The following is a 19,061-nucleotide window of genomic DNA, read 5'->3' as shown; positions in this document are numbered from 1 at the left end:
CTGCTCATTTGGCATTGCTCTCTTTTCTGTTAAACAGCTGGCCAATTTACCTATGGAAACTCACTTTTTGGGGAGCATTTCTTCAATATCTCTTCCTGCAAATGCTTCTGTCACCTGTAACCCAATTTGTAAAGGATTTCAATATAGTATTTTTTTTTTACTTAATTTGCCTCTATCACATGGGCATTTGGGGAGGGACAGGCAAATGATGAATGTGTGGCATGCAAATACTGGCACGTTTGAAACCTAGGCAAAAATATTAGTTCTTTTTATTTATCATCTATCTATCAAAATTATGCAGCTTCCCATTTCACAACAAGAAAAGTAGATAACAAGCAAAAAACAGATAGATAATAAATACCAGAAAATGTGGTACAGCAAAAAAAAAAAAAAAGCTAATGATCCAAGACAAAGGATGCTAAAAGTTCCTCAGAATAAGTAGCAGCCACTGATGTGGATAGGCATGGTGGGGGGAAGCGGCAGCAATAGGAACTAGTGCTTTGCTTTTGCAAGACAACCGTCTGTTTTCACCATAGTTCTGTGTTGAAATAGATTGAGCAAAGTTACTTATTGGCAGAAGATAAAAGGCTTAGAATAGTTAGGAATTCCTACAGTATTAATAGAAATAATAACACATTTTGAAGCCTGAAAAGAGAAGTCTGCAACTTCAGATGAAAAATGGCAACATAATCTTTCAGAAGAATATATAAGAATTTGGGTAACTTTTTGAGGTGTAAAATCTATTCCCAGGAATGTGTGTACTTCTTGCTATGGGAATAGATAAGGGCAGTTTTAAGAGGCAAGAATCAGAAAGAGGCAAAGCAAGAATCAGATTATCATGTACATTTCGAGAGAAGAAACATATTTAGTGTACTCCTGGGTGAATTTGTACATATATACTGGCACCCATGTAAGTAAAATCAAAAAGAAACTGTTTATCAAAATGAGCAAAAATAAAAAAATAAAGAGGTCAACAACTGGAAATAATGAGAAACATGTGTGGAGGGATGCAGACTAGGACTTGGAACCACTAGAAAGGAAAGAATCACAACTTTATCATTCTATCTCTTGCAAAAAGGGCTACTACCACATAATGCTCCCCTCACATACTTTTTAAAAGAATATAATATGGAATATTAGTTTCTAGTAAGTATTATAATGCCCTGTTCCAAGGGTGCTTCAGTTACTAGTTTGATTCCTTTCTCAGCTTCTGGGAGTAAGGGAGGTTGCATTTTTCTGAACAGCTGTTTTGCTGAGTCAGTTTGAATCTTCACAGGAAGGGCTGAAGTCCTCATTAGAATACTTTGTGCACAAATTCTTTGAAACTTGATTATCATATCAGGCTGGCTTTCCTTCCAGGAGCCATTGCCAGTACCACCATTGCTTTTTTATGATGCTGAAAGATATGTGATATGTAAATACCTTCCATCGAGTGTGCAAATACAGTGCCTCCTAATTTGCATCTCTTCCAAGGAGATCTAAGAAGAGAGACTTGGGAGAATAGAAATAAATTCTATAATGATAATGAATGGCTCAGAGACAGACTGATTGGAAATTTCAGAGGGCAAAGACAAAATATTTTTGAAAATGTTGAAGTTGTGACAGTAGAATAAGAAGCACTATCTAAAATACGAAGGATATTTCTCCTCCTGCTATGTTATCAACAAAGGATTCAGAGCCAGAAAGAGAGATAAGGGTAGCTGAGATACTATTATATCTGTGCTGTCCTGTTAAAATACATTCACAATATTTTTACCAGTACCCAAGATTTCCACAGAAATAACGAAGGTTCTGGAGATAAGCTAGAGGGTATTTCACAAGAAAAAATGAGTTCAAGGTTTGTTGGTCATATGTTGGTGCCTGTTGCTATATCTGGCTGCTATATTAGGGGCAGCAATATACTCTTTACCAGATGGAATTTATTTTATTTTCCTTGCTAGTGGTAGTGGGAACTTTGCAGTCAACTCATTTAAGAGTCATAACCTTTGGTTCAGGCTTTTTCTTATTTAGAAATGTTTGTGTTTGAGTAGCCATTTGAACAATTTAATTAGAAAGATTGTTATATAGGCATGCTAGATTTTAAATGCTACTGAATCTTTGGCTGCAGACCCTGTACAAAAAGTTCAGCAAATAAGTTGGTTTATTTCAGAGAGTCTAGAATGCAGCTGATTGTGGTTCTTAAACTACCCATGAAATCAGTTTAGGATTGTACTTTTTGTATTATATCAGCAGCTACTGTAAAATGAAATTCATAGAAGTTCCAGAGAAAAGCTATATAAAACTTCCCCACCATGTTGTGCTAATAAATTGACTCTTAACAGATGTGACTAAAATTGTTCTGAGATGCAGGAGGTATTTGTGAGGAACATTTCTTATTCCTGATAACTGTTTATGTTGTGATGTTTTAAATGTGATTCTAAGATCTGATCTCAAAGCTATTCTGTAGTACTGAATCCCTAGTGCAGACTGATAAAGAAGAGGAGCACCTTTAAGACATTGGTACTTTAAGACATTGATGCTGTTCTTATTAATTCCCAGTACTTAGTACTTAGTTGTCCTCAGTGGGGCTCATGTTGCTTGATGATGATGCCCTCATTTGGTTAGGTTAAATAAATCTTATGTACAAACATTAAATAACATTAAATTAAGCATATGCTTAAAATCACAGATCTTATGTGCCAGGGATTGGCAATCCACAGGCCCCAAGTTCCAAGCCCATTTTTTCAATTTGCCAGTACAGTCATTGAAATTCAGAGGCAACCTTACATATTGTTATTAAAGTGAGTGGTTTTTTTAATGGTTAATGGGCCTATTGTGCATTTTAGTCATCCCAAAGTGCCTAACCTTATCTGGATACATTACCAGTTTTAACTTTTGCAGTCTTTGGATGCAAAATAATAGCAAATATCCTGTGTTCCCAAAAATAAGACCTCCCCGGATAATAAGCCCAATCAGGTTTTTGATCATTTGTGCTAAAATAAGCCCTCCCCTGAAAATAACCCACCTCCTGAAAATATTGTAACAGAGCAGCAGCCATGAGGTGACCACACTTGCCACCTCCTACACCTCAAAAATAATAAGACTTCCCTGAAAATACAGCCAAGTGCTTATTTCAGGGGTCAAGAGAAAATAAAACCCTGTCTTATTTTTATGGAAACAAATATTAAAATAAAAAGTGGGACCTATGACCCAAGAAGAGGTTATTTAATAATACATACTATATGCCCCATTTTTAGATATTGAGACTGTCTTGGAAATGATTGTGAACAAAAACATACTTATTGATTTATTATTAGGGCAACATTTAACCAGAAGTCAAACCAGTTACGTCATTTTATAAAATTCACAGTAACCTTGTGAAGAACATTTCTATTTCTCCTTCACAGGTGGTTTGTTTTGGATGCTGAAACAAGAGATTTGGTTTCAATCCATACAGATGGCAACGAGCAGCTTTCTGTGATGCGCTACACAGTAGGTATGGAGAACTGTAATACATTTGAACCTTTTGTTCATTTCTTCATACATGTCACCTATTCTAAATTGAGTGTTTTAAGTAAGAACAACATTGTATCTGAATATAGAACTTTTTAACATTCATATTTTATTGTGTTTTTTTTAATCTTAGGGAAATGTTATATCTATTAGAATTCTATGTATGTATACTATATGCTAAGTAAATAATATATCTATAAGTAAGAACAAATTTATGTTAACCACTGAAATTATTTTCCCACATTGAAAAATGATAACTTAATAAAGTAAGTAAAGCAATATGGAACAGTGGTTTTTTGTTTGAATTTGGATTTACTTCACCTGAATCAACAGTATTGTTTGCCAGCTTACCTTACTAAATAGTAACTTAATAGAGGAAGTAGTGATGCAAATTCATATAGAAAATAGCATCCCGGCAGATAAAAGCCCTGGCAGCAGTTCAAAAAGTGGACTTTTTTCTGATTGAAGTTGGCACTTAATTCTCCAACTTGGAACACAAATGCTGAAGGGTGAGAGAAAATGCTTAAAAAGATAATAGATGATGTCAATAGGGAAGAAGAAGGCAAGTAGGGAAGGGCTGACAGTGTTATGCCGTGCTTGAATTCAAGCACATTAACTGTAAAGGAGGAAGAAAGAAGAGCATTGGGACAATTGACAGATGGGCTAATGCACTGCGAAGCAGAGGAGAAAAGACCATCAAGAACCTGGCTGAAATCTAGAACAACCAAAAGATTCCCAATTTTATTTTGCTAGAAACCAGAATGATCCAGAATCAATCTAGCCATGTACAAAAGAGCCATATACAAATCCAGCCATGTACAAAACAAAATACGTTTAACTTTGCTTTCTTGGTTTCAGGGAGCCTACTTCTAACCATAACCATTTCTTGTTGGTCTATTTGATATGGAATTGAATGACACAACACAAAAAAAATTTGGCCAAAGACTAGAGATACTGAAAACTTAGGCAGAAATAATTCTATAAGTGGAACTTAATTTATATAAGTTCTCAGTTTTCTCTATGACTTTCCTTTGATAGAGCATTCTCTACAGCCAATTCTGAACTTGAAGAAGCAGGATATAATGGGTTTTTATGCTTTTGAGATTAGGTGTTGTAGAAGACTCTTAAGAATGCAATTAGAAGATTATACTCAAGCCACAAGTGGCTAAGTTGAAATAATTATACTTATGACATATCATGAAAAATCTAGCTGTCTGAAGAAGTCTGTAATTCAGGGGAAAGTAAAAGGAAAGAGTAGAATATAATAAGCAGTAGGATGGATGAACTCAGTTACAATGTTGATGGGGCCAGATTTGGGACAAATTGTCATGGAGAAAACCTATGTGGTTGCTAAAAATAACACTGATGGTACATAATTATCAAGACCCTTAATAGTTAACAGTCTTATATGAAAATTAAAATATTCTGAATGCTTATCATTTTCCTTCAATAGGTGAAATAAAGTACATGCTTTGGATTACGTTTATTTATGTTGTTATTATCTACAACCTTTTCATACAGGTATGCTAGATATGCTAGAGAGTTTTGCACTGTCCAATTATAGTTTGTTTTTAACTTGCATTACAGATGGCACCTTTCTTGCAGTGGGTTCTCACGACAACTTCATTTACCTCTACATAGTAACAGAAAATGGAAGAAAGTACAGCAGATATGGAAAGTGCACTGTAAGAACTGTAACATAATACTTTTTTAACTTTGTAAGTAAAAGTGGAATGCATACAGATTTAGCTGTTTTCTCATCCAGGTACTGGCTAGATCCCAGTAAGTAATACCATACTGAACCTTAATTCTGATGGTTAATGGTACAGGAAATAAATAGCACATTTCTATTTAAAATATATCCAATTAATATTGTGTTCTTATCACTTGACCCCAGTGTTATCCTGAAATACCACTTCTTAAAGTTATCTTAAGAATATAGTGTCTTTTACTTTTAGGACATGAAGGTATATATACAAAACATTTTTTCCAATTTAAATGTAAGCAAAATTTGCTTTTAACTGTGGTAAAATATGATAGAGTTCCATGATTTCCATGCTCATTATTTCTGTAGTTGGTTTTATTTTATTTTTACCCCCAAACCTGCTTCAGGTTCCATTTTTTTGCCACAGAGCTTCATACAGTACCATTGTTCAAATCCTGATATATTATTCTGGACATGTGGAAGTTAAAAAGCATTTTTTGTCAATGTAATGCACATATACCTTTCAGTTTTGAATGCTAATTTGACATTTCAAATTCTCTATCCTAATTTATTAGACTGACATACTTAAAATGCAGATATCGAGAGGCTAGACACTTTTCCATTTTAAACAATTGCCCCACATGAAAAAACAAATTGCATATATTAGTTTGGAAAATCACAGTAAAAAGAGATCTGCTTATTCTGCCTTTTATTTTAAACCCAAGTTTCACCAAAATATACCTTTTCCAAAAAGTTTCAGGGAGCGAAGGGCTCTGGAATATTTTTCACTCTTTTTATTAGTAAATTTGTTTCTAGACAAAATACTCAGAGTTGGGTATTAATTTTAGATCTGTACTTTAGGTCTGGATTAATAGAGAGTATAGCATCTTTTGTATGCTCCACCACCACCTGGAGGTCACATGAGAGCTCATGCAGCAGCAACAGAGTTAAGCTTTTCCAGCTTAAATTTAAAGTTTAGTTTGCCTTTTTAAACTCTAATTTTATATTTTTTTAGTGTAAACTGTTATGACTCTGATACTTGGCAGAATAAAAATAATAAATTATAATTTATCTGATAATAAAAGGTGTGACTGGTAAAACATTTAATAGGATCATAGTACTATTTCACTTTGTGATAGCTCTGTATGCTATTTGTTCGCTTCATAACTTTCTCCTATCCTTCATAGTTCAGAGTTTTTAATGTAGTACGTGCAGTTTTTATTCGAGTGAAGTGCTAGTACTTGTCACATATGCATATGGTATGTCAGAAATGAAATATAAAATAACTCTCTTGTTATGACTGCCACTGAAGAGATGGTGGTTGCTTATAGAAATATACATCTAATGTAAACTATTTAGACTGTTTCAGCAATGTGATCTTCAACTCTCTCACATGATTTAGTCAAAGGGATATTTTTGCACAAAAGAGTCTCTTTAAATTTAAAATAGAAGAAAATTTCTATTTTCTAAATTCTGGAAAAATGTTAACAGCTGCCAAAAGTCCAGCAATGTCTGGTAATTGATGTTAGTGCTAGCTTCTCAATTTTTAAAGATTCAGGATAACAGATGGAGGGCAGGGGGAGAGAAAAAAAACAGATGGAGCTTTCTTCTTTTTTCTGAGCCCACTGCATGTTTTCCTGAGCGACTGTGAATATTGTAAAAGCAAATTCATTCATGTAAACCAGTTGAATTTGGCATCCTATTATCCTTGGCATGAAACAAGGTCTATACATAACTGCTCACAAAGAACATTTATGTTATTGCATATCCACCCTTTCAGTCGAAGGGTAAATTGTAGCCTTCCATTTCATACAAATCTTGTTTGCCCAAGTTCACTTGTGATTGACAGATAGATTTGTTTTTGCTATGAAATCAGTTATGTATAGGGAAATCACTGCACTTGAGAAGGAAGAAGCTCACACAATGAAATGATTAAAGCAGGGATTTGCATCTGTCTGCCATATGCTTAAATTTCAACAGGGCTGACTGGGATTTATGGTAATTGTAATCCATTCATGGACTTCTAGTTCATTCCCATCAAATTACGAACTTGGCGGATTAGTTTTATAAACTACCATATCGATTTGTTTATTTGAACATTTTAAAGGGAAGATAAAAGGTAAAAATCACTGTTTTAACTGGAATTTTGACAGCTTCTTTATCTTTTTTTGTTTATATGTATTTTAGGGACATTCCAGCTATATTACACATCTTGATTGGTCCCCAGAAAACAAATACATAATGTCCAACTCAGGAGATTATGAAATATTATACTGTGAGTATAAAATTGCAATTATTTCCATAGTAGAAAAATGCTAAGAATCATAAGAAGAAATTTTTTTGCAGTACATCGAATGCCTGTTGACAGAGGATAATTGACCTTCTATAACCTGATCTTCCATATTATTCAAAGTTATTTTGTTCTTAATGTTAATTCCAAATATAGCTCCTTCTCTGCAAAGGCATCAATTAACACTTTATGAAAGAGGTGCTGAGATATGAGATACAATAATACAATAGCAGAGTTGGAAGGGACCTTGGAGGTCTTCTAGTCCAACCCCTTGCCTAGGCAGGAAACCCTATAATCTTTCAGACAAATGGCTATCCAACATCATCTTAAAGACTTCCAGTGTTGGGGCATTCACAACTTCTGAAGGCAAGCTGTTCCACTAATTAATTGTTCTAACTGTCAGGGAATTTCTCTAAGTTGCTTGGGAATAAACTAGTTAAACTTAGTGAAATTTAGCGATAATAGATATAGTTAAATAAATAATTGATAATGATAATAATGTATACAATGTGTAGTGTTATGATAAGTAAAAATGGATATGAATATTGAATGGTACCTATGAAAGGAAGATTAGAAATCCTTTTGGATTATATACAAAGCTTAATAAAAAAGAACTAAGTTAGATACAATTAAGTTTTGATTATTAGGGGGAAAATGTTATGATACAGGATACAATCAAATAAAAGAGGGATAATGATGACAACCTATATATATATATGTATGGGTACAACATAAGGAAACTGGGTGAAAATTGCAAGCAGTGATTTGGAAAGGATGATTAGAAAACTTTGTTATTAAATATTATGGATGTTTAGCTAGAATAGGACATAAGGATTCAGTGTTATTGGAGGATTTTAGAAATATTAAATGAAATGCCAGTATGTAGTTATATATTAAATCTTGGTATATTTTATGATGAAGGACGTTTAAACAATTATAGTCAAATAAAAATGGAGGTATGATAAGGGTAACATGTATAAATATCTGAGTTAAAATACTTGAGTTAATATGAATTATGCTTGATGACTGTGGAAGAGATGTAAGAAAGCATTTTGTAACCAACTGATACACTTTCTACAGTATGTAAAGAAGGAAGATTTTATGTGTTGTGTTTGTTTTGAAATTTTTTTAAAAATTGTCTGAAACTGTATAAGGTTTACTGCCTAGGCAGGGAGTTGGACTAGAAGACCTCAAAGGTCCCTTCCAACTCTGCTATTGTATTGTATTAATTGTGTTAATTTTATATCAGAGTATGTCAGATGTCAGAGTATAATTTATAGCTTGAAAGTATTAGGTATGTTTGCTTGATCAAATTTCTTCTTTATTGATATAATAGTTAAAGTAATTATTTTAGCACTATTAATATTCTTTTATTTTAGGAAACTTTAAGAATTAAAAATGTTCCATGTTCATTAGACCTACCAAACAAATTATTTTCCCTAGCCCAAAGGTAGTAAAACCTTTTGGTATTGTTGCACATTTGGGATACCTAACCTAGGAAAACCCATGACTGGCAGGCTACATTCAGCCATATTGTCACAACTTTGTAGGGTTTTCTTTTAGATTACCAAAATAATGCTTACTATAGACCTGAAAGACAAAATTAACTTAAAATATCTTAAACAATTGTGGTATACTTGAAATGAGCTTGGAGCTATCCAGGATATGAACATTACTAATCAAAATAAGACTGAATAACAGTGAGGTAACAATAAACTCTTACGAAGAGTCCCCCTGGTTCTATAGACATCTCTGCTGTCTTTTATAAATTGTTACTCTGTAGTAGTAAAGAATAATGGCATATGAAACACATGCAGGATATGAGTTATTCAATTCTGGCCCAATTTAAAGTGGATTTGCATACAAATTACAAAACAATTTCATTCAAGTGTTCCTGCTTTTAACTGTAAATTGAAGATTGCTAGATTGTTCTAGCAAAAAAATAATAATTCCAAAAGAAGGCAATGGCTATCTTGCCAAGAAATCATGCATGCATCTACATAACTAGCAGGAGTCAAGTTCAATTTGAACATGGCTTGTCTTACTATTAACAGTAATTTTAATTATTTCCATATATTTATTTATTTAAAAGCTGTATATAGCTGCCCATCTTATATCAAAATCTGGGCGGCTGCTGATCAACAATTAAAACAACATCTGCACACAAAACAACACATGATTAAAACCATAAACATTAAAACCCTGACACTAACGTTAAGCTTCCACATGCAGTCCCTCATTTAATCCTTTACCACCTGTCCCTATCTCAAGGCGTGGGAGGGAAAGCCAAATGTTAAGAAGGTAGAGGGCTGCAAAACTTCAAAGTGAAGGGTATTTGATAGGAAATAGGCTGGCACAGAAATGCAAACTTCTTAGATCTCTAAAATGACATTGCTTAAGGGAAGGGATTAGAAATGGACAGACACTATCTGATTTGGTAGGAGAGGTAGATTCTGTAGGTAGAATCAGTCTCACAGGTAACCTGGACCTATGGCATATAACAAAAGCACTTAGATTTACTGTATATTCCGCCTTATAAGGCGACTGGGTGTATAAGATGACCCCCTACTTTCAGGTGCTTGCGAGCCAGCTGAAGGCCTCCACAGTGCCGGGCTTTCATAGTTTGAGCTCAGCACCTTCCTCCTCCAGACCGCCAGCCAGACCTTACTAAGCCATCCCAGCGCTGATCCATCCATGTGCCCAGGCGAGGAGTGCCGAGGTTATCGATTGAAAGGCCGGCATCTGCGCTGGTGGTGGCGCGGCTTTTTGCTTGGTGGCATTGCTTTTTCTTTTCTTTTGATTTTTTGGTATGGTGTATAAGACGACCCCCAATTTTTGTAATAATTTTTTGGGGTTAAAAAGTAATCTTATACGCCGGAAAATACGGTATCTACTACCCCATAGTGCTTTACATTTACAGCACACTCTGTGCAGTTTACAATGTCAGCATATTGCCCCCAACAATATAGGCCCTCATTTTACTGACCTCAGCAGGATGAAAGGCTGAGTCAACCTTCAGCCTGCCAGGATCAAACTCCAGGCTATGTGGAGCGTTAGCCTACAACATTGCATTCTATCCGCGCCACCAGGGCTCCTTTATAACAGAGCTTTAAAGTAATAACATCTGTCCATCCTGATCCATTTAAGCATAGAGATAGCATAAAAAGCTTCATGCATAAATGTCACTGAAAAGTGTCTTTGGAGGCTTTTCTTTTTTTATAGTAATAATGTGAAATTCATTTGTATAGAAATAAAATTACATCAATATGTCTAAAGCTATTGAATGAATCAATGGATAAAAATTCAAAGAGAAGGAATGTTTAAAATTTTATCCCCCTCTGTCAGTCACTATGAATTTACATTTTATTAGCACCTATTGTTGGCAAACAGTTGTATAGTCCAAAATGTAAGTTAAAGTAGCTAGGACCCAAATTTTCAAGACATGTGAATTCTTTATTCTTTCTTTATTCATCAGAAAGAGAAAAAAGAAAAACTCATTCATGTTGCACCGGAATGTAGCATATGCAGATAATTATATATACCAGTCTGCTGAAATTGTTGACTTTATATTAACATGATTGTGTCACCCCTAATTCTCGGACTTTCAAGCTATTGGTTTATAATGTGAACTACAGGTAGTTCTCAACGTGTGACCACAATTGAACCCAAAATTTCTGTTGTTAAGTGAGGCATTTGTTAAATGGGTTTTGCCCCATTTTACAACTTTTCTTGCCACAATACTAGCAGTTGTTAAGCTAGTAACACAGTTGTTAAGTGAATATGGTTTCCCCATTGACTTCACTTGTCAGACGGTCACAAAGGGTGATCACATGACTCTGGAACACTGCAACCATCATAAATATGAATCAGTTCCCAAGAATTTTATGAAAAATGGTCATGTCACTTTTTTCAAAGCTGTTGTAACTTTAAATGGTCACTAAATGAACCGTTGCAAGCAGAGGACTACCTGTATAAGCATTATTTATTATTTTAAAAAATGTTCTTTTTTATAAAAAAAAACAAAACATAAAGCCACTATTTAGCCTTTTATTTTTCCTACAGTAAAAGATAGTTCAGTATTTAGATTTTATTTCCATTGTATCTTTGAATCCTTATTTAATATAATACATGAAATGTAGAATAATTTTTTGACCACCATTGCTTTGGAGAACAAATGCTTGCAATACCTAAATAACAAAGGATAGCATAGTGAAAAACTTTAAATTTGCAACATACTCTGCTTGTAAACCCATTTAAACAACAGTTACTCAAACTCAAAATATTTGACAGTTGTTATTTAGCTTTTTAATAGATAGATAGATACAGTAGATAGATAGATAGATAGATAGATAGATAGATAGATAGATAGATAGATAGATAGATAGATAGATAGATAGATAGATAGATAGATAAAACAAATCTCACAGTAATATTATTTTACTATATAATTATATACAGTACAAACTATATAATTATAGTTTGAGGCTGTCCAGACACAGAAGTGGACAGAAGAACCTCTGTCCTAGGTAGAGGCAGATGTAGGGTCTCCTACTTGGGCAGAGAGTTGGACTAGATGACCTGCAAGGTCCCTTCCAACTCTGTTAATCTGTTACTTATCTGTTGTTTGTTAAAAATGCTGCCAATTTCAGAGACCCATGTTTAGGCATAGAGGAGAGGACCTTCTCCTATTGTTTCCAAGATATGGAATAAGTTCCTTCCACAGATTTACCATTTCTCTCTCTTTGGGCACATGGCATTTCATTTCAACCAGGTCTTTTGAATTGGAATGATAATGATTAGTTGTTGCTTTTAACTGGGTTTTAATTGCTTTATGTTTCTCGGTGTTTTTGTTCTGAGAATTACTTTGAGAACCTTAGGGATGGAAAAATAGGATACAATTGGAAATTATAAATAGTTATTTCAATACCAGTTATGTATTTTTATAAAGGGGACATTCCAAATGGCTGTAAACTGATAAGGAACCGCTCTGATTGTAAGGACATAGATTGGACAACATATACTTGTGTGCTGGGGTTTCAGGTATTTGGTGAGTACTATATTCCTATTTAATTGTTATTCTTAAGTTTAAAATCAGTCTACTCTAGAAAATACAAAGATTACACCATTCATAGAGTGTTTTAACTATTTTGTTGTTGTTTCTTTAAATTGACTTTGTAAATAAAATCATTCCAGTGTTTTCTTTTTCATTAAATATAATCTAAGGGAAAATTGTTAAATTCCATAAGCATGTACTACAAATCAAATTATTAGCAAATAATTATGTAATTATTATCACAATGTCACAACACAAACCTCAGCTTTTTGTACAAGTTACCTGAGGTTGAATACAAGTATATGTTGAGGTTATTTCCCTGTATATATTTTGCCACTTGGCATAGGTCTGTGCATATAACTTTTCCTTTGTTGTCATAAGAAATAGGGTTCCCAACTGGGTAATTTTAAGATGTGCGGATTTCAGCTCCCAGAATTCCTAGTCAGCATTCTGTGGCTAATAATTCTGCAAGATGAGCTCCACACATCTTAATGTTATCCAGGTAAGAAAACACTGATAAGAAAAGATTAAACATTTGTCATTATATCTGCATTTGATTTAAGGCTTCAATTCATTCATTCCATTATTATCTTAATATATTTCAATTATTTAAAAATGTGCCTCCTAAATTTGGGCAATAATATTGTTTTTTTCTTTGTTGCTTATTAAAGTAATAAAAGAACTTAGAAAATATTTTTAAATTTGGTTCTGTCGTGTCAGCTAAAGCATTTGTCTTTTCTCATACACATAGGAGAGATTGTATTTCTAGGACAATTATTATACATTGGATTATTTTGTTTTGATTGATGTATTCTAAATGGATGGCTAATCTCTTAAAATTCTTCTAACCAATAGAGAATTTGTAACCATTTAGAATTATCAGATGACTAAGGCCGATAGGAATTGGAGTTCAACATCTTGAGAGCTATAAGTCTCTGTGTTTGCCCCTTGTTTTAGTAACATTTTTTTTCTTTTGTGCTTATATAATGAAGGAGTGTGGCCAGAAGGATCAGATGGAACAGATATAAATGCCCTTGTGAGGTCCCATAATAGGAAAGTGATAGCTGTGGCTGATGACTTTTGTAAAGTCCATCTATTTCAATATCCCTGTTCCAAAGCAAAGGTAAGTTTAGGGGCAATGTTTTAGAGCAGAAATGAGAAGAAAGAGGTTGTATACTATACTAAATATATGGCTGTGTATTCTTGTAGAAATAACACTATGCACCAAATTTCCCATAACAGTTATTGTTGGTGAATATGGTGAAATATAACTTAGAAAAAAAATCTGTCCCTTTGCCTTACTAGATTGGTCATCTGGAGGTATAATGTTTAAGTTACTACTCTCTCACTACATTTTCTTTTTAATTTCATATCTACTTGTAGTTTTTAAGCTGTAGGCAGCACAGTGATTGCAGTGAAAGGACAGAACAGAAATTTTATGATTTAGTTTACTAGGAAAATAGAATAATAATAGCAATAGCACTTAGACTAATATACCTCCTCACAATGCTTTACAGCCCTCTCTAAGTGGTTTACAGAGTCAGCATATTGCCCCGAACAACAACAATCTGGCTCCTCATTTTACAGACCTGAGAAGGATGGAAGGCTGGGTCAGCCTTGAGCTAGTGAGAATCGAATTGACGAACTGCTAGCAGCAGGCAGTCAGCAGCATTAGCCTGCAGTACTACATTCTAACCATTGCACCATCACAGCTCAGAATAATAAAGGACTTTGGAGGTCTTCTAGACCAACCCACTGCTCAAAGCAGGGAACCATATCCCATTTGAGAAAAATAATTGTCCAATCTCTTTTTAAAACTCCAGTATTCCAACACCCACAACTTTTGGAGGCAAGTTTTTCCACTGATGAATTGTTCTAAGTGTCAGGAAATTTCTCCTTAGTTCTACGTTGGTTGTCTCCTGGATTAGTTTCCATTCATTGCTTCAAGATGCTTTGGAGAATAAGTTGACCCCCTCTTCTTTGTGGCAGCCCCTTAGATATTGGTAATATTGCTATTACCACTCCTATTCCTTCTTTTAATTAAAGTAGACATACCCAATATCTGCAACCATTTTACATATGTTTTAGCCTCCAGTTCCCTAATCATTTTAGTTCCTCTTCTCTGCACTCTTTGTAGAGTCTCCACATCTTTTTATATTGTGGCAACCAAAACAAAAGTGTGATTTTTTACCAGGGCATTATAAACTGGTACTAATACTTCACATGATCTTGATTCTATCTTTCTGTTAATGCACCCTTAGGACTTTTGTTAGCTTTTTTTATAAGTGCAACACATTACTGCTCACATTTAAGTGATTGTCCACAGCTCTACATATGATCCACAACTCTCACTCTGGCCAGATACAATAATTGTCCCTACTGCCCTTCTCATGGAGGGTCTTTGTAGTAAGCGTTGGTGGGGGTGATAAAACACACCAGCTGAATTGGCTATCTAATTTCAGCCTGAAGAGCACAAACTAAAGACTCAAGATAAGCAATCTAACCATATAAACTAGCAATCTGCTTACAATAGCATAGCATCCAAATTTTAAAAAAGTACCACGAAAGACAGCTGCAAAGCAAGTGTTGCACTGAACTAAGCCAGACATTCTAAAATAAAATTACAATCAGATAAGCATTTACCAAGGATGAACTACTGATGTTTTCTGGTCAGAAGGTCAGCCGCCTTCACAATGGGTAATTTCAGAGAGTCAGTGCAAATAGATATTCCCTTTCAGCCTACCTGTTTTGTCTTGAAGTTGCTGTGAGCTGTTTGTCTCAGCAGTCTCTGGTGCTATGCAAATGCACTCCAATTGCAACCAGTGACTGTTGGACACCCAATGATTTCCAGGATTGCTGGAAAATGCAAACCAATTATTCTGGTTAGCAGCTTCCCCACTCCTATAACAGGGTTATTTACAAGAAGAATGGGACCTACCCCTTTCCTGTGAAACTTGCACACTTATTCTATAAGTAAAATCTATTGTTTGAATATTTATAGATGGCAAAGTGACCGGTAGCATTACACTTCGATAGAATTCATGTTTGAGATTGTAATGATTTATATTTTGGGAAAATGTGTACTTTGCTAAAATTTACAATGCATTGGAAAGGTAAGGTGTATATTTTCCTAGTTAAATATATGTAATTGGAAGTTGAGTTAATCATGTTTGATGTATAGCTTGATCTTAACAATGTTGTTGTTTTTTATTTGTGTTAACAGGCTCCAAGTCATAAATATAGTGCCCATAGTAGTCATGTAACAAATGTCAGTTTCTCTCATAATGATAGTCATTTAATTTCAACTGGAGGCAAAGATATGAGTATCATTCAGTGGAGACTTGTTGAGAAAGCAACTTTGCCACAGAATGATACTGCTGTAGAAATGGCCACAAACAAAGCGCCTGTAACTGCCAGAGACAGCTTTACACAGCCAAGCATCCCTGTATCCCTTATTCAACCCTTGGATGAACTGGCAGCCAGTGAAAATTTAATGGATGGCTTTTCACCGTCCTTCGAGAGTGACGTGGAACATACTGTGAAGACCAATGAAGAGCAGAATGAGGAGCAAAGTGAGGGAAGCAGTCTGGATCCAGGAGAGCCAAATTGTGAAGAACCATCTAGTGAAATGAGTGAGGAACCGAGTGAATCCACTGTTATCAAAGATCAGCAGGAAAACTCTCCAGTGTCTTATCAACTTGAAGCTCAAGATGATCTTTAGATAGTTTCTCTCCGTGCACATTGTTTTGTAAAAAAAAAAAAAGAGGGTTCAAGTAAGGAAGGGAAGCAGCTCTGACATGGAGCACTCAAGTTTCTGTGGAAGGCTTGTTAGTTTGATCTACTTCTATTTGGATTATTGTAAGGACTCATTTTGACAGTTCTAGTCAAGTGCTAAATAGAAAACTAGAATGTTATCTTAGGTTAAATATAATTCTGAAATTGCTATGAGAAAGAGGCATGATACAAATAACTAAGGAAGAGTTCACTGAGAAAAGCAGGTAGAGAATATTGTGGGAAAGAACTATATTCAGAAGCATTAGGTAATAATATACCTGCTATGTAATGTAACCCTGATGAAAACCCTTCAAGAAGCTCTCCTTTCTTTTTTTACATTAAAAAGAGAAGGAGAGGAGAATAACACAACACCATAATGGCACATACAGTGCTGTGCTTACTGCCTTCTTGATTAATACCTATGCAATTTTCTAAAACTAGCAAATCTTACTAGCCACTATTTTGGTTGCTGATTGTCCTAAGACAACTCATATTAACGTATACTTCTGTTTGTTCCATGATAATAGATCTTAAAAGAACCAAATTAAGATGGCAACTTCTGCTTAGTTTTCTACCCAATGACTGCTATACGTAATTTCAAGGAACTACTTGCATTGACATATTAAAATTCAAGAACACCAACTGTGACTATAATGCAAACTGACTTAACTTCATTAAGATAAATGTTTTAATTCTCAAGTTCAAATCTGACCTTCAGATACAATTAGTACTGTCAATAAGAGATTAAATATTAGAGAAATAGCATTAAGCTATGAAATCTAATGCTTGGGAGTTATGTAATGATTGATTCAATTACTTAAAAAATTAGGAATAACATTAAAATAAGGAATTTTCACATAGACTTTTTTACAGCCATCTTTTTAATAGCTGTAATATAAATGCCCCATTTTCTTGGATAATGTTGGCTATTTTTGAATTTTTTTTCTCTATCTCTGTGTTTCTTTTTTCTATTGTCCAATTTTGTAAGCCGTGCAGCTCAGAGATAGCTGGACCTGGCCAGTTATGGGATATCATGGCATTTTAGTATGTGATAAAAATACCTTTTTTTTAAAAAAAATGCATCAGCTACATTTTTTCTTAAATACCTAGGTTTTCCTGTTTAAACGTTTGTTGAAAAACATCCTACTTTATATTTTACTTACATAGGATTTTTTTAAAATTGTGCTGATATTTTAGACCTTATTTAGAAGTTGTGTTTAGAAACCTTTGTTAAGTCTTAAGCGTGCAAGCGTTTACGTGAATGTGCCATTCCAAAGTGCATCAGAACTGTCATTCCCTTCTATTAACTTCTCAGGAGTAAATACTACAGATCAGGTATGTAAACTACACTATTCATCAGTGGAAACATTAACAATTGATGTGGACTCCCAAGGAACATAAAGACTGTCACATACAGATACATACAGGTGCACATACATCTTTGTTTACATCCATTCCGGAAAACCTCAACATAATTATCTTCAGAAACCACGATGTGAATTCCAAGCAACTGCTCTCTTTTGCTTTATCTAAAAAGCTGTACTGTTAAATGCTCCAGTGTATGATTGGCCACTTTGCCAAATAGTCCCTGTGGGCAATACGAATACAAATACTGCATCAAGATAATGGATTCCTTTGGAAAAGAGGCATCTATCTGCAAAGGAGGAGGCCCATTTTCAGTGATGTACAATTTCTGGTCTGCTTCAGTGAGTTCTATAACCACCCATAATAGATGGAGGAAAAGAGGGAGAAAGGGGATTCATTAAACATTCTCCCCCATTTTTTTGTTCTACTCTATTCTACAGGGAGAGATTAACTGAATAATGCAGCTTTTAAAAACATAGTAAGGTAAAATAGCTCTAGTAATTTTAGTTAACATGACATGGATTGTAGAACTTATCCTCAGTGAGTAACACAAAAACAGAGCATTTTGTTTGGATTTATCTATTATCTTGAGGTTGCCATATAAAGTGAGAATTAGTTGTGATTTTCCTCATGTTATAGATTAACAGATTTTTTTAATGCCAAAAAAAAGAGAAAAGGAAAAAAAAGCCTTACAATTTTTGATTGCTGGCAACTACTGTTCAATAAATAATTAAATCTGTGATAATAGAAATGGGTGGGATTATGTTAACTGTAAATGTTTTAGGGTAAAATTGTGAATGAAATATGATTTGAGTGTGTCATGTGAAGATGTTTGAGCCATTCTGTCTATCATGCATTCCTGTCTCATGGCAGAAAAATCTGAAGATTTAAAATAATAATAAAAATACAAGAATCAACTTAATGTAGCAATCTCTTCTTGTTCATATCTTTCCTGGTTCATATGTTCGAATTTCAGTAGTCTAAAGCAGGGCTGTTCCAGTTCGCTAATCAATTCAAGGCAGATGTGATCTGCTTGAGGCAGAGCAAATGAGGCCAACTCAACCTATTCTGTGTCAAAAGTTATGATGAAGCTCCATGTTCAATATCTGGTCAGGGCAAGGATGATTCAGGATGTCCAAGTCAAAATGCCCTTGCAGTCAGACTTACATTTATCATCCTAAAGTATCTTGAATGGGGGTGAAATCATGAGTTAACCTGCTTGCTTGCTTGTTTATATTTATATTCCCTTACATGTTCTGTCAAACTACTCCATATTCCTCATCTACTCTCTTCTATTTTGTTCTCTGTCATTTTGGTGTCAGTTGAGTAAAATATTTCAATATGATGTATTGCTTAGAATAACAGTGGACAACCTTGGAAAT

At 34.4% G+C, this 19,061-nt stretch overlaps 1 protein-coding gene across 3 annotated transcripts in view; it reads left to right on the top strand.

Annotated features, from left to right (window-relative positions):
• The window catches only part of EML4 (EMAP like 4), a 130,245-nt gene extending 111,649 nt beyond the window's left edge, over window positions 1–18,596 (top strand). For all 3 annotated transcript variants that reach the window (XM_087717724.1, XM_087717722.1, XM_087717723.1), the window contains 6 exons: window positions 3,387–3,475; window positions 5,080–5,177; window positions 7,385–7,472; window positions 12,436–12,534; window positions 13,533–13,663; window positions 15,764–18,596. In XM_087717724.1, coding sequence (XP_087573850.1) covers window positions 3,387–3,475; window positions 5,080–5,177; window positions 7,385–7,472; window positions 12,436–12,534; window positions 13,533–13,663; window positions 15,764–16,261 — 1,003 coding nt within the window. In that variant the 3' untranslated portion in view covers window positions 16,262–18,596. The remainder of the gene's footprint in view (window positions 1–3,386; window positions 3,476–5,079; window positions 5,178–7,384; window positions 7,473–12,435; window positions 12,535–13,532; window positions 13,664–15,763) is intronic.
• The last annotated feature ends 465 nt before the right edge of the window (window positions 18,597–19,061 follow it).

This window comes from Thamnophis sirtalis, unplaced genomic scaffold, assembly GCF_051295495.1.
Source record: "Thamnophis sirtalis isolate CommonGarterSnake01/CBP01778 unplaced genomic scaffold, rThaSir2_p1.2 scaffold_6, whole genome shotgun sequence".
NCBI lineage: Eukaryota > Metazoa > Chordata > Lepidosauria > Squamata > Natricidae > Thamnophis > Thamnophis sirtalis.
This window is presented reverse-complemented; position numbering and strand designations above follow the sequence as displayed.